Source organism: Rhodnius prolixus, unplaced genomic scaffold (assembly GCF_049639745.1).
Source record: "Rhodnius prolixus isolate KJV_2025 unplaced genomic scaffold, Rpr scaffold_4, whole genome shotgun sequence".
Taxonomy (NCBI): Eukaryota; Metazoa; Arthropoda; class Insecta; order Hemiptera; family Reduviidae; genus Rhodnius; species Rhodnius prolixus.
The window spans coordinates 37,861,955-37,877,961 of NW_027411614.1; the positions used below are offsets into that span (position 1 = coordinate 37,861,955).

The window sequence follows — 16,007 nt, forward strand, 5'->3', positions numbered from 1 at the left end:
GAGCTTTTTATTTCAAACATTTCTTTCATAAATTATTTTTCGATAGTCCCAAGATGTGAATATGGCACGGTTTGATAAGGTAAGAAGGCTGAAAGCCACGTACGTGACAATGAATCCACTCCGAAATGTGAGCCAGCTACCTCTAAGTTCAATTCCCACCAACTAATTAAGTGACTATCACTTCCAGTTTAAAAATAATTCGAAAATTTTGGTTAGAGAAAGTTGTGTGAAGTCCGAACATTGATCTCGCCTGATAGACAACTTGAAGTTCTATTTGTTATTATGAAAAAACCAACATTAAATTGTAAGTTATATTGAAAATCAGTTTTTATCAATAATGTTATTATTATAGAAATAAATGACATGAGAAATATGCTTATGTAGAAAGATTGGCCAGCCCTCCATTAACAAATTATTCAATTCTGGCACTCAGATTTCAAAAGGTGATGTAAACCCTGGTCTACACTGGCTGCGGAGGTCTGCTTCAAATCATTTAGAGAAGGTGTCGTACTCGTAATCTCGAAAGAAAGTTCGTTTGACGAGCAAGAAACACTTTCAATTTAATCAATTCTAACATCAGTTCTCAAGTTATTTATTTATGTAAGAAGTGCTGATATAGAAGTTCGTGCGAGTGTTTTCCTGGCCAATTAAAAATGATTGGAACTTGAACATAAATAAATAGAATTTTCTTACATAAAACAAAAAACAATTTTATTTACTTTTTTATTTAAGGTGAGGACATTTATTTTATAACATTAGTTTCCTTTGTATTTTTTTTTCAATCTTCATCGCTTAAAATGAAATGAATTAAAACAATACAGTCTAATTTATTAATAAATGCACCTTGCTGTAAATGTGACTTCTTAAGACACACCCTTTTTACAGTCAACCATTAAATTGGTGAAGCGCATTCGATTATTACAAATATTATTTAAAACTTTTTATGGCCAACTTATTTGCACATAATTTAAAGTCTTGGAGCTTTATTTTTGTTCCTTCCATTCGCACAATTTTTTTTTTCCAGTAAGTCATTTGTTTATTAAGAGTCCTATAAATAATTCTTTTTAACAACCTTTTTTTAATTCGTCAACAGTTCTGAACAACCACAATTTATCATTAGATACACTTTTGCTTTCTTCAGAACACTTAAAAAGCGTCTTTACCTCAAAAGATTGAACTCATATGTTGTTTTATTTATTTATTTTTTAAACACTTTTACACTTTAATTCATTTTTTTGAAAGTCAATCTTACTTTCTTACATTGTGAACACCTCCCTGGCTTATACGTTTATTTTATTGTTAATTTTGTAGAAATATATCTTTAAGTTGATAAAACATTTTATCTTAATGATTTATCCATTTTATTTAATAATCTCTTCGATTTCAATTATTAGTTTATACAAACCTTTTCTTTTTACAATGGAAAACAATATTAATTACAAAAGAATGAGGTTATTAATTTCTTCAAGTATTTCTGAACGCAAAAAAAAGTTGATTGAACTATATTTTTTAATTAAAGCTTTTTATTTTAAAAGCCGAAAAGAAAATAGTTCAAAAAAAAAGTCTGTGATTGATTATCCTTTCATTGAGGAAGGCTGAGAGAATGAGATGATCTCAATAAAAAGTTAGGCTATATAATTTTTTACCTCCTCAAAAATGCCAGATGTAATATTTTCTTTTATCATTCTGACCGATAGAGTGTATCTTGAAAAGAATCTAACTCGTAAAACACAATTACGGAATTGTGTTTTGCAGCAATAAGATATACTCCTCAATCCTTATTCAATTGAACAAAGTGCTTACTGTAAAATACAAATTATTTCCATTAAAAGTTCTAATAGTCCTTATGGCATTATGTACAATTATTTTGAGATACAAATAATACACAAATAATCAAACAGATATTTCTTGTATCTGTACTCTTTTCTTGACAGTTCCTGGCGGTGGTACGGACGAAGTGCGTACTGGAGGAACAGGTGGCTGTTTGACAGGAACCCTAACAGAAGAACATTCAGAAAGTGTCTTGATTTCTAGTTGTTCGTTTTGTGCAGCTGAAGCTGATTCTCTTGATGAGTTCTGTCTACGCCGTTGGTAGTAGATAGCCGAGAATATCAACAAATTCAGCACCAGAAGTAAACACCCTACACCAACTGTCACTCCAAAAGCGGTGCTCGTGCTACAAGAAAAAATTGTATAAGAGATTAATCAATGCAAGGGGAAAATTTGTATACAGATAAACTTGTTGTTTATTATCAATATGATCAATATCTGCCTCATGCTTACAGCAACCTTTTAAAAGAATATGGAAATCACAATACCCCTTAAATCTATATAAAATGTTGCAATGAAGATGCTTTAAATTTTGATGATGTATGGTTTAGATTAAACAAAACAAAAAAATAATACCTATAATAATGTTTTTCCAACACATCGGTTTCATCATCACGTCCAGCAGTATCGGCAGCAAGAGGGGGTCCAAGATCTGACAAACTTAGGGGTTCATCACTTGCTCCAGTCACATTAGGAGGACATTCCAACGGTTCGCCAGGTAATGATGTGCTGCCGCTACCAACAGTAGGTGGAACCCTAGTGAAAGATTCCCCTCTGATTGCACCTAGGGAAAAGCAAATCAAGAATCTCTTTATCTAATTTAAAAGAACCAAATATAAATATCGCTTATAAAGGAGAAAAAATTCCATTATGTTACAAACTATTTAAAAGTGAGATAAAATAGAAACCAAATGATTATAAAAGATTAACTTTATGTTAATAATTCATCAGGCCTCAACTTATGACGAAAAATTTTTACGACGATAGACATTTTTTTTGAAGACCAATATCTTTCCTACCCCTAAAGAAGCACCTAATCAAGGGATGTACGAATATGTAATAATGATTAATTGTACAACTTTTATTGAAAAATAATTAGAAGAAAATCCCGAGTTTAACTTTTGTTATTGAAGAGGCTTGAATATAGTTTTTAAGAGACTGCAATATTTCAAATTGCCTTCACTAAAGAATATTTATTGGAATTTTATTGGTGACAAAGAAAAATTAGTTGCCATACCATTTTGAAAATCTGTTTTAAGCAACAAGTAGGAAAAGAATTTGAAGCTAAATTTCTTCTCAATTTGAAAACTAAAACCAAAACTCCTTAGCCATTTCTATTGAAAATAAAGGACTAGTACTTATCTTTGTAGAATTGTAGCTAACCGAAAACCTTTTTTATGTTCATGTTTTAACTATTATTGAGTATTAACTAAAAAAAAACCCTTAGTATGAACATTAACCCGACTTACTAACTCTTTAATTCTCGAGTTCTAACTTAAACTTTTTTTTACCTATTTAACTATTTATTACTAACATAATCTATACTACAAAACTGCATTACACTAAAGTCACCCTTTAGAATGATCTGACAAGATTTTGTCTGCAAAAATTATTATGTTATTGATTACATATGTATTTAATGTGTGAACGAAGTTTTAGAGATAATCGTAGCGGCATTCTTGAAAAAATCCAATCAGGTGGTCACTCGGATTGAAGAATTTAAATCGCTAAGTTACAGGTTCTCCTCTGATGCGACATAATTCAAGTATAAACTTTCATCTCTCTGCTATTTTTCGTTTTTAAGATCTTTTGATCACACTCACTCCATTTCCTAAAAACCACAACGGATGTTTGTATCGCCAATTTGGCATGGTCACACCATTTTCCGTTAGAGAAAATAGAAAGTCAAATAGTATATCAACAAAAGTATATGTAATATTGTTATATTTATTATTGTTTTTAAAGTAAATGTCAAATCTAGTAGTAGACAGATTTTAATATTCATTATCTTTTGTTAAATTAAAAAAAAAAAATGCTGTAAAAGCTTTTTCCTTTTAACATTTTTTGTGGGGTTGCTGTTATCTTTATAAAGTATCTTCTCCAATTAAAAATTACAAATTAATTACCTCTTTTTTCATACAGCTTACCGTACAGTCAGTAATAATGTTTATTTTATTTTATTTAAGATAGGCTATTAAATATTAAGATTTTATTTTAATCATTTCAAGTCTTTTCTGAGTAAAAAAATAAATAAATATAAATTCACGCTTTCAAGGAAACAGGCCACTGGATTTTATCGTTTCAACAAATAAATGAACTTTCATCGTTCGTTTCCTTTGGCAAAGTCATATAATTTTATTATATTTCTAAAAATTCTTAGGTCTGGCCATAGTAACATTTGGAACCTTCAACTTATCCAGTTAAATTGTGCGAATATATTTGAAGAGTGCTAGTGCTAGTATAGGGATTTATTTGTATGGATAGCTTTCCCTTGGGATAGTGTGGCCTGCAAACGTGATTTAGGTGTAAACTCTGATAGTAGTAGAATGTATTCAAAGAGCCTGATCAAATGGTCCGTTCTAAATCGAGACCAGCCGCTCCATTAAATAACACTTCAATACAAACTTGGTCCATCTTCTAGAAGTTTCCTCAAAACTCAAGTAAAGTCTCACCTCTCATTCTCCTAAGTATTGGCAATCACCCTCAATTCATTTCCTTAAAAAAGTTTTTCTGAATATGTATACAATTTTTTTTTTTTATTTACTTTTCTGTATTTACATTCAAAGTTTATTTTTTTTACTTTAATCGGTTTCTTTGCACATGTTTTTTCATTTAGTTGTTATATTTAAAGAATTAATACTTTTTCATTTTTTCTTGTTTTAATGAAATTTTTCCCACTGATTTTGAAAATTGAAGTGTAAGTGTGTTGCAGATAAAGCAAAGTCGCAGAATTTAAAATTTTGTAGTCAAAGGAAAGTTTCATTCGAAACATAATTGCATGGGAATTGGTGTTTGATAAGTTTTTTATGTTTATCGTTACCGACGCTTCAAAGTATAATCAAAATAATGTAAGGGAAGTCATTAGCTAGGTGATCATCGAAATGCATTTCCTCGCGAAGATACCGGGTTCGAATGCAGCTTCTAGCCCTTGGATTTTCTCTTCTCGTGAGCTTTTACACCTAACTGTCCGGTGACGCACAGCGTTGTCTGTAAAGAATAATCCGGAACCTCCGATTGGAGGCTCCGGGCACCAATGACCTACGATGTTGACGCGCCTTAAATTGAAAAAAACAAAAGGGAATTAATTTTGTTTATAAAAATATTTGAAATATGAAATCTAAATATTAAATTCTTTCAAATAATTATCATTCTATTAGGAAGGATAACGTAAAAATGTACACATTATAAGCAATATCAGCAAATTCAAATTAAGTATTTAATTCACTAAGAAAGGCACTTAGAAGAAAAAAAAGTTAAGTGAAAAGATAATATTAAGTATGTGCCAACAATTACAGTTAATGAAGTGTATCGTATGAATTACTATTACTAATCTGAAATATTTATTAGTTCACTTTAACCTAGTCAAATTTTCATTTCACATCATATAGCATTTTGGACTGCAGAGCTGAATAATACCGCTGATTTTATCCGTAGTACCACGCATGTTTTTACAGTTTCGAAGCAGCATTTATTTGCTGATCCATCACCATCAGTTTGATGAAGAGAATTTGACTTCCAACAAGCTTCTATCGTATCTTTACTAGCAGACACAACACATGAGTAAGATACAACACTCGATTGAATGACTGCCAATTTTCAACTAGTGTCAAGCTAGTTGCTTGTACATTGCTTCACCATCATTTTTGTTCCAGTTTCAAAAACCGAATGCGTCCATTAATCACAAAAGACGTAATTCAAGTGAAAGAGCTGCTGCTTCATTACCTTAATTCATTAAAATAAAATCCAGTGTTTGGTCAATGAAAAGAAGACAGAACGCACTAGTAACAGTACTAGTACTAGTAAATTGATAGTAATGGTTCTATTACTCAAAAATACACACATAAAATCCAGTATTGAGGAGTTTGCCAGGAATTTTACTACGTGACAATTGGAGATTTATACAAGCAACATCTTACCCACATAAAATAGCCATGTTACGTTGTTGTTTTAAAGCTAATGTTATCTGTAACATAGAAACTTGTTTTTGAAAATGTAAGGTGGGTACCAAACAATTAGCTTTTGCTTGTAGTATTAACTGGAAGAAACATATAGTACAAGAAGAATGGTAACTAGTTGTGTTTATTATTGGATTGGCAATAGAAGATAAAAGGAAATAGCCTATAAAGAATAGAGGACATTAAGAAAAGAATCTGTAGAATACTGAAAGCTCGGCGGATGATGAAAGATAGGATTTGAAATAGCCAGGATCTTGCTAAATGGTTGTGTAGCCATGGTGAAAGAGGAATTGAATTTCTCTCCATTTATTGATTTGTACAATTGTTCTAGCATAAACAGCGATGTAGCATTAGTTGTTTTTGTGGCCATTTCTCTTTTGTACTGAGCTCCATTTCTTACTTGATTCATCTACATTAGTCAGTCTTCAACTGATTTATTATCCAGTTTTCCACTTTTTATTGGAATCGATTTATAGCTGAGAAATGATTATTTGTTGTATTTAAAATATGTCTATCAGTACGACGATCCATTCAAGACCGTTATTTGAATATTCATAAAAGAGAAAAAAAAAACAAAGTGGAAAATTAAGTTCTTCTGTTAATCGAGGTGCTTAGTTAGGAAGTCCAAAGAACGGGAGCTTTCCCAGACGGAAGTAATCGTTCGTAACTTTATATAGATTAACGTGGGAACGAACTTGTGAATACCAGATTTCCTGACTCCTTCTTCGTTTATCCAGAAAAATAGGTATAAGATGTTGAAGGACGCAAACTAAGCTTGTGTGGCCCAGACTCATTCCGCTAATGGGGTGTCGTACTTGGTCTAAATATTAAAATCAATTAGTTTTTGACTGGACTTGAATTATTAATTTACTCATGCAGTTTTTTGTATTTCAAAGGAAAAGGCCTCACATATTTTTTCTTTGTTACTTTGAAGGTAATTATTAACGTCTAGCCTAAAGAAAGGAAAAAAGAAAAATCTTTTTAAGTTGAGAAATATGATTTTGCAGTATCCACCAACTTAAACGTTGAATATGCTATGAAAAAAAAAGTGAGGTGATGAAAATGGCCTAGTTGATGTCAATTTATAGTAGAATGCAGAAACTTCCCTGAACCTACCAGAATATTATGTCTAATATGGAACCGCTGTCAATTTTGATTTAGACGAAGGTGGAGGTACCTAAGACACCTTTGGGATGGTCGACCAAAATACTTGTTAGAGCTCTACCAACACTTTTTGCAGGCCAATCCGTTCCCACACATTGTAAACCTGTAAGCTGAATATTTCCAATAGACCTGACAGAAACTTAGCAAAGAAAAATCCTTAAACGGATGTGCCATTTATCTAAATGGTTTATTTGTTTTGTGATATTTTCTCGGAAACGGCTCCAACATTTTATTTAAACTTCGTAAATTCATTGCACGCATGTATATTTAAAACTTTTATTAACAAAAAATTCGACTAATGCCATATCTGAAAGATGGTAAAAAAAAAGATAAAAAAAAAAAATCTGAAAGATGGGGACGTTTCTTAAGTACCCTTTCAGTGAATGAAATAATCCTTCCGCCTATTATTTAAAGAGAAACAAATTTAAATAAAATTCCGGATTTAGATAAAATTTCTGTACCTAAAGTACTACTTAACAGATTATTTTTACTTTTTTGGAGTATTTCTAAAAAATAAAAAAATTATTACCATTTTCTACATACTTGCCATACTTATTGCTCTTTTGTAGACCTACATCTCTTTTATGAAACATTTCCCAAGGAAAATTCGATTAAGGCACTACTGATAGATAGATTTCCTTCTAAAGTGCTAATTCTTGTAATGTACAGTCGTTTCATTTACATAATATTAGAATTTATGGCATCCTGAGTAATCCAGAGTTTTTATCGTTTACAATTTTCTGTAAAATTGATGTATGTACTAATTGCTCACATAATAATTTTTCTGGTATAATTCGTTTTAGAAAAGTATATTAATCTTCAAACTATATAATGTTAGTTACAATAAACCATTTTTTGAAATTGTGTTTGATAGAAACGAAAAAGACAAGAAATATGTAAGAGATCGACATGTGAGGGTTCAACAATAGATTTTTTATTCTTGTACACTTAGTGAAATAATTATAAATGTAAATTCAGTAAACTGATATAATTAATACTCCTAACTTGATTTTATAACCTGAGATACTAGCATCTCTGATCCAAGTGAGTGAAAAATCCATTTAAATTTTTGATGCTATAAAATTGTTCAAAAGAAAATTTTAGAAAACTAAAATATATAATTAAATACTATTTAAGTAAGCAACAGCTAAACAACAGTTTACAATAATACAGGATTTAAAATATTAGCAACACTTCCTTAACATATTGTGAGCCATATGGAAAAACTGGCCGCGTTAGGAGAAAAAGCCTCAAGAACCGTTGGAATACAATTTAGGCAGAAAACAGGTTTTTACAAATGTGAAAAATCTACATCTGAAATGCTATTTATTTAAAGCGCATTATTCAAGAATTGAAATTTTTAGAGTATCGCACAAAATATGATTAGATTTGATATTATGCCAAAAGTGGAAACTTAAGTAGGTTTATATAAAAGTATCTAAAGTAGAGATTAATGTCATATTAAATAATGTGATTATTTTATTTATTAAAATCAGTAAAAGGTGCTTTCACAGCTAAGTGATTTGAGTGAAACCAATAGCACACAAAATTTGAGGTTACAGCTTTTTTGTTTTGTGCCCTTTTTTCGGTTGATTTGCAAACAGACCAATTATTCTCACTGCCAACTTAAAAACATGTATTTCCTGAAATATCTCCATTTATAACTTTAGAACCATCTCTTTAAGTGAAGGTAAAATATACCATGAGATAGAAATTCCGCTCTAGTTTTCTAACTGAAATACAAGATAAAAATTAGACTAATCAATAACACTCTAAACACTCTTGACTAAAACCAAACTTTTATTTACAGAGATAAAGTAGGATCTCAAATTTTCTGCAATTTTCATGGGATAGAAAAGATTATTTAGGGAGAGAAAAGAACCAGGTGCAATAAAATTGTTATTTACCACGGATAACAGGCTGAATTAGAGATTTAGGAAGGAAAAGAGCTTTTCTTTTATTGAACAACTTTACAATAATTAGTTTCCAAACAGAGGGAAAACTTAACAAATTAAACATGGTCATAAATTAGTTCAACAGTACCACAGTAGTGCTAAACAAAAGTACTAAATTTATCAGCATCAAACAAATTAACTCTGTGTAGCAGAATAGTAACAAATTTAAAAATAAGTTTAATTTGGAAACATAGCCACACAAAAGAAGTTACTAGAAATCATAAATTTACTAAGAGGATAGAATATTATAACAATTCGAAATGAGTTTTGATTTATATACTTTGCAATAATATAAAGTCCGGTATTTAACATAAATTTCTGTGCTGAGTTAGGCTTACATTAGAGCCAATTTCCTTTAGCAGAAACTCTGCGAGACGGATTATCAAAACAAATTTCTTGCTAATCTTTGTGAGAATCCTCACAAATTGTGAGTCAATACTAAATAATGAAAAATAAAAATCTGGACATATGGACATCTTTTCTGAAACTGACAAAGATATAATATTAGAAAATGGATAGAAAATCAATAGAATATATTTTTAAAAATTTGCATTTCCGATTTGTATAAAAATTGGGAACTCGGTTGAATTTAGCTGATATTTTTAAAGTATTAATAGTTCGCAGAAGCCTTAGGAGGATGACTTGCAAGGAATGTTAGAGAAGTAGTCTAAAAGATGGCTACTGGGATAGCCGTATTAGAGGCGTTTCATTTTATTCTTTAACTGCCCTCCAAATAACACGTGCGTCGAACGTAAAGAAGCACGTTTTTAATGGTAAAGAGGTACGGGCTGAGCCTGACACCAGCTGTGTGACCCTTGTTCACCATTCTAGAAAAAGAAAACAGAGAAGATGAACCAGAAGGGGAGGTAAGATATTTTACATGAGTTAGAATCGGCACCAAGATAACCCAGCTTATGCATATGCTGCTACCACAACAAGTTAGTTTACCAAATTTGTACTAAGACTTAAGTTAATCCAAGAACCCAGGAATGTCAGAAGGCACATCGAAGTAACAATTCCAAGTCTTCCGTGATCTTAGGCAGCAGTTTGCAGAATTATGGCAGGGAAATCATGAGGCTAATCTTGATCTATCCTGAGACGGATGTACTCAATGATGTCTATCGGGGTGTTGCCTTTTCAGAGCGAAACTGAAGAAGCGGTATCTGGAACGAATAGAAACTGCAGATTTTAAAAGGAGAGGAGAAATAATGCCCATACTGCTCTTGCTAAATGAGCAGACGTGCCTATTTTTATCAACCTAAAGTCAACAAAGCAATTCGATACTTCTTTTTGGTACTGGATCTCGGAAAGTTTTTGTAAACAATCGTTAATCTAAATTATTGTATTAATTTTGTGTACTAAATTGCAATTTAAACCAAATCACACCAAATTTCCTGTTTTGTACAAAAAATAAAAGAATTAATCCTGAAAAAAACAAATTTCAATTTAACTGACAGTTTATAATTCCTAGGAGCTTCTTACATCTCAATGTCCGGTGATGCCTATCACAGGCAGTAAAGAGAGAATACTGTTCGGTGGCCGGCAATGAACTGAAAAAAGCTCCGGGTGCCAATAACTCAGGTATAAACGCGCCTTAAATATTTATAAAAATAATAATACTCTGTCCCAACTTTTGGCATTTTCTGTCAGACTACATTGTCGAATGGCCGACAAAACAATGACTTAGAATCGTCTAGCGGTCAGTACCCAAATTGAAAGTTTAGGTGTAGCGTTTGTTACATAAAATCCATTTTTCCAAGATCTCTACAATGTAATCCTTCATTACAAAATATGATCGAAGTTGGCATCCTACTCTCAAAGTGCTGCTACTAATTAAACGAAAGAGAACTAAAATAAAATTCAGTAATCTGAAAATCTAGCTAAATAATCTTAGTATTCACACTAACCAGAATAATAATGGTTAGCTCTTTCGTGAAAGTGATGATGCCTCATGCTCACATCCTGGTCGCCTGGTTGATGTAATTGTGGAATTAGATTTAGCCAGATGGCCATTTTATGCCCACGGTAATGGCTTTTCATGCGTGGCTTTGTAGCTGTAAACAAAGAACAGAAATTGTTACTCACTAAATGAACTTCGTAGGACTGCGGCCATTAGAGCACAGGTTAAAACCAGTTTTCTATGCCCTAGCAAAAACATTAAGCTATTAAATAGTAATAAAAGTATAGTTGCAAATTAATGTACCCAGCATAAGGGTTAGAACATAATTAATTATTGATAAAGTTACAAACTTTTTGCCCCGCTATTACATGCATTGAGGCAATATTATTATTGAAGCTCTAAGTCTCAACCGAACTTTTTCAACACACCCTTTCCCAAAAAGAAATTCAATTCAGATTAAGATGTGGTTTCTTTATACAGAAAAAATTGTCTAAGCCTTATTCAGAAACCAATTCATATCTTTTCAACATATATAGGTATGACTTTTTAAAATATAAATATCTCCATTAACTTTTAAAATAAAACAATTATATAAATATTTGTAACCCAAACTCATGTCCATTCCAAATCAAAGTCAGCATAAAATGGAAAAATCATCTTTTAAGCAGAGATTTAAGAATAAACTAAACAAATATCTTTATTATCCTTTTTTTTTTATAAAAAAAATTATCAAATCCAAAAGTGAAATACAGTCCAGACAAGTTCAACAAACTTTCCTAATAAGAAAAGTAATTAATAACAATAATCAATCCAAGCAAACTGCGAATCTCTTAATAATTACAGAATTAATTTTTGATATTTCATGTCACCTCAGTAGGCGAAATAGGACATTAAATTTTTCTCTAATGTTTGCAGCTCGTTGACAATTTTAGCGGTGGTTGCAATTCCTAAGTATACTGAGGATATACTGTTAACTAACAGTAAAAACAGTAAAACAATAATAATTAACTCTTCTACAGTACTGTCCATTGCAATTTGTTTTCTTTTATTGCTATATTCAGTTACGGGAATAATTTAAAACGAAATATTACAAAAATTTAATTTCATTTTTAACTGGGGGATGTGTAACCGTTTAACTTAAGCAGCACGAGCCGCTACTGTGTACCCACTGATTACGATATGATGTACAAATGTGTAATTATTAATAAACAGTGTGTACAAGCAATAACATAATAATCAATATTATTAATTAAGTGACCAACATTTAAGGAATAGAAATTAATATGTCAATATTCTGCTGAAGATTTTCTGCAAGTCTATTAGTTTTTAAACAATAAGTGTTTATATTCTTTCTTTTTCTCGTTTAATGAACCGCTGAATGTAGTAAGGTTTAATAGAAATTAAAAATAATCTGGTCTTGATAGAAGTTAATCTGGAGTATTTGCTAAAGTTAATTCCCTTTAACATTACAAATAAATAAAGGTTGCGAGTAAATGTATGCTTGACTGCTTGGTGCTTGGGATACTGATGAAAGGCATAAAAGCACCTTATTCACTCCAGAAAATTCTTGACAGTAGAAAATCAAACCTATCAGCGTACTATGCGAATTTCTTTCTACACTAGTTTGCAATATTGATCTTAAAATTTATTTGTAAGGGTTCGAAAAATGTACAGTTCTTGGAAGTTTTTTTTTTAAAGGACTTTTATAGATTCATCAACTATTTTAATTTGAGAAAAATATTGAGATCCATAGTGAAGAATCAATCAAAACTATTTTATATATGAACAGATTTAAACTGAAAGCTTATTGAAAGTAAGTTTCTTGATGAAATGTGGGAGTTATGTTCTTGACTGGAGAAAACTTAGCCTGGAGTTTAAGTAGATGATCTCTCCATGAGGCTCAATGGGTAGTAAGTTAGTGGTAGTACGTTCAATAAACTATCCTCTGGCTACCAACAATTTCAGCTTTAATATGACAATATTTCCATTCAAATTTAAATTGGAAATGATGTTAAGAATTGTACCATTTAAACTTATGTATCTACTTCACTGCTTGCAATGGAAGCCTCTTATTCCACTCCAAATGATACACAATTATCAATGTACGCGTGTTTACAAACAATATAGTTAATATGAATGTGGTTCAACTATAACAACATGTAACAGAGAGCCAGCCTAAAGTCACGTTCGAACAACAGCAAAAGGGAGACTATTAAGCTAACGCTCCTCCACTTTCTCACTCATGAATACGAAATTAAAGGAGGTGTAAGTTTGTTTTTGGCGCCGCCACGGTTGGTGACATGGTTGAGGCCGTGCAACAATAGAGGTGGCACTATAAATTGTGTCGCGGCCTCCACTCCACCGCAGGGACCAAACTCCACCCGAAGCGCTTTCCCTGTTCACCACCCACAATTCAAGAGTATTTCTGCCCTTTTCATTCTTTTTCTGCTTGTAGCCTTTCTGCCCGCTCTTTCCACTACTTCAACTTTTCTCGCTTCTTTACATAAAGAAACTGCCGAGATAAAGGGATTTGTGATTTTAAATCTTTTCATTCCCAACTCGTAGTGACATCTCTTTATTTAGCGAGAAACCTTATTGTAAGATGAAGATAAGGGACTTTTTGCAAACAGTACGTTACTTTTTCCAACTCGTTCCTGTATACAGTAGTTTGATATTCTACCACTACCTCAATACTATCAGGTAAAATTCACAAAGAATCATAGCAAACCTACATTCTTGTGAGTTACTTTCATTCAGGCTAATGATTCTTTTTCAGTCCTGATGAAAATGACGGAGTGAAGTTGGACAGAAACATAATAAAAGCATTTCTGATGGATCTCTAACGATTACCTGTACGTCTACAAGGCATCATACCTTACATCAGATGATTTCAGTAAAGTTTGAATTCTTCAGTCACAATTAGAGGAGATAAGAAAACAATGAAAACTAGAGCAATTAATTTTTAGGAAATTGGATAATGTAGAAGCACAACTTATAAAATATTAATTAAGTATATGTTCACAGGTAATGAATTATTTTGTTGAGTATTAAGGGAAGGTTAATTCGAATTCATCAACAGTCAAAACACTAAAAATTAGTATTCAGTAATTTTCTGTTTTTAATTTTCTATATTATATATTCAAATTTAAATGCCACATTTCATTTATGTATTTCATATGTCATAAGGTAATAAATATAAGATCGGTAAAAATTTCTTTTAATTTATGACAATTTCTCAATAATCAAAGAAATAATTTAAGTTATTACGGTTGATATCAGAACCGTCAGTAAACAACCATTAATGTGTAGAATTACAAACATTAATTAAAATTATTAATGTAAATATATTTACATTCAATCATAAAATTTACGTAACACATGACGCGTATCTGAAATAAGCGGTAGTAAAGTAATGATCAACTTATTCTGATTTCGTAAGGAATAAAAGAAAAAAAATCATGTCGCAGAGAAGTCTAAGTTATGAAATTTCATTTGCTTGCCACATTTCTACATGAAGCAAAACCACATCTGATTGCAGTTCAGGAAAATAAAAATGCTAAAGAAAATAGACGAAATAAAGTAATAGTCGGTACAGAGAAAATAGGTTAGAAAAGGAAAAATCCTTGGATCTGTGTTGTAAGAAATGGATTTCTAGCCAAACTGTATGGCTTCTTGTTCAATAGACAAGTACATGGTTGGCAAGAAGTAAAATGGAACTCAGCCTAGAGTGCAGTACATGTGACAAGAAGATAGTAATTTGATTCTACGAAGGCTCAGACAAAAACTAGATTAAGTTGAATTGAAGGTAACATCTAATATATACACATGTCTACTTCCATCCTGTTTGGGCACAAAACACTTCTTCTTTCTTTTTCTTTTCAATCTTAGTATAAAACGACAAAAACAAAAGTCACGCACTTTCATATATATATATATATATATAATTTATATTTGGATATGTAATTGTACATGTAAAATTCCAATTCAGAATTGCATCAGCGATAGGGTTTAAAAATAACATCATTTTTTAAAAGAATTAAATATGTTTAAGCTAAGGTCAGATGGTTTTCTATGAATTCCTCAACATGTACCAGATCATAAGGCAGTAGATATGACTGATGATGTAACAAACAATTTGGGGGGACGTTTGTTTACAAAAGACGGATAATTGCATATGAATGAGAGCGACCACCAAAACCAACACCACCGCAACCAACAAGATGCTCTTCTCTTGTGGACCTATTTATTGATGAACAAGAAGTGTTTGCCTGTGGGTAAGTTACATTGAATTAATGCCCACATCGTCTGCATCCGTTATGTGCTTTGAAATAGGATTTCCTTACCGTCTCCACAATCACAGTAGTTCGTTATTCAGCATCCACTTTTCGATTGCTATACATACTGAGCAAATTATGTAACTAATAATCATAATTATCATGAGGCAAGGTTCCTCCTCAGAGACCAATAAACAAAAAAAGAAGTGAGCCTGCAGAGGTAGCTGCCAAAAGCTAACAAAATTTCTAGGAGACGTTTGTTTAAAGCAAACAGAAAATCTGGAGATAACAACTAAAATAAGTTTGAGAGAGTTTACCTCATCAAGTAAGATAGACATAAAAAGAATTTCCATTATCTTTGAAAATTAATAATAAATGGTTGCCTTTTGTTGGGAAATTATATTGAGCTGAAGCTGTTTTTCCAAGAAAGTTCCTCAAAGAGGAAGTTTATTAGAGCAACGACCATGAAATTAAAAGAAATACATTTGTTTATAATATTTAATTAGTCTAATTTAATAATGCAGCCTTAATTGTAAAATTTACGAAATTAGCTACATAGCAGTATTTTGCTCATTTTATTTCCTAAACAAAAAACGTGGATAGTTGATCTTAATACAGTTTTAATTGGAACTGTTCATTTAAATTTAAGTAATCTATTTAGACAGTAATTACAACCAAAGGAGTTAAAAACAACTATTTATCTTGAAGA

General features: G+C 31.4%; 1 protein-coding gene across 8 annotated transcripts in view; it reads right to left on the bottom strand.

The window, feature by feature from the left end:
• Positions 1–709: 709 nt before the first annotated feature.
• Positions 710–16,007, bottom strand: part of LOC141455619 (neuroligin-4, X-linked-like) — a 577,612-nt gene continuing 562,314 nt past the window's right edge. For all 8 annotated transcript variants that reach the window (XM_074130804.1, XM_074130808.1, XM_074130802.1 and 5 more), the window contains 3 exons: positions 11,032–11,178; positions 2,407–2,614; positions 710–2,176 (listed from right to left, as the gene is read on the bottom strand). In XM_074130804.1, the coding sequence (XP_073986905.1) occupies positions 1,894–2,176; positions 2,407–2,614; positions 11,032–11,178 (638 nt within the window). In that variant the 3' untranslated portion in view covers positions 710–1,893. The remainder of the gene's footprint in view (positions 2,177–2,406; positions 2,615–11,031; positions 11,179–16,007) is intronic.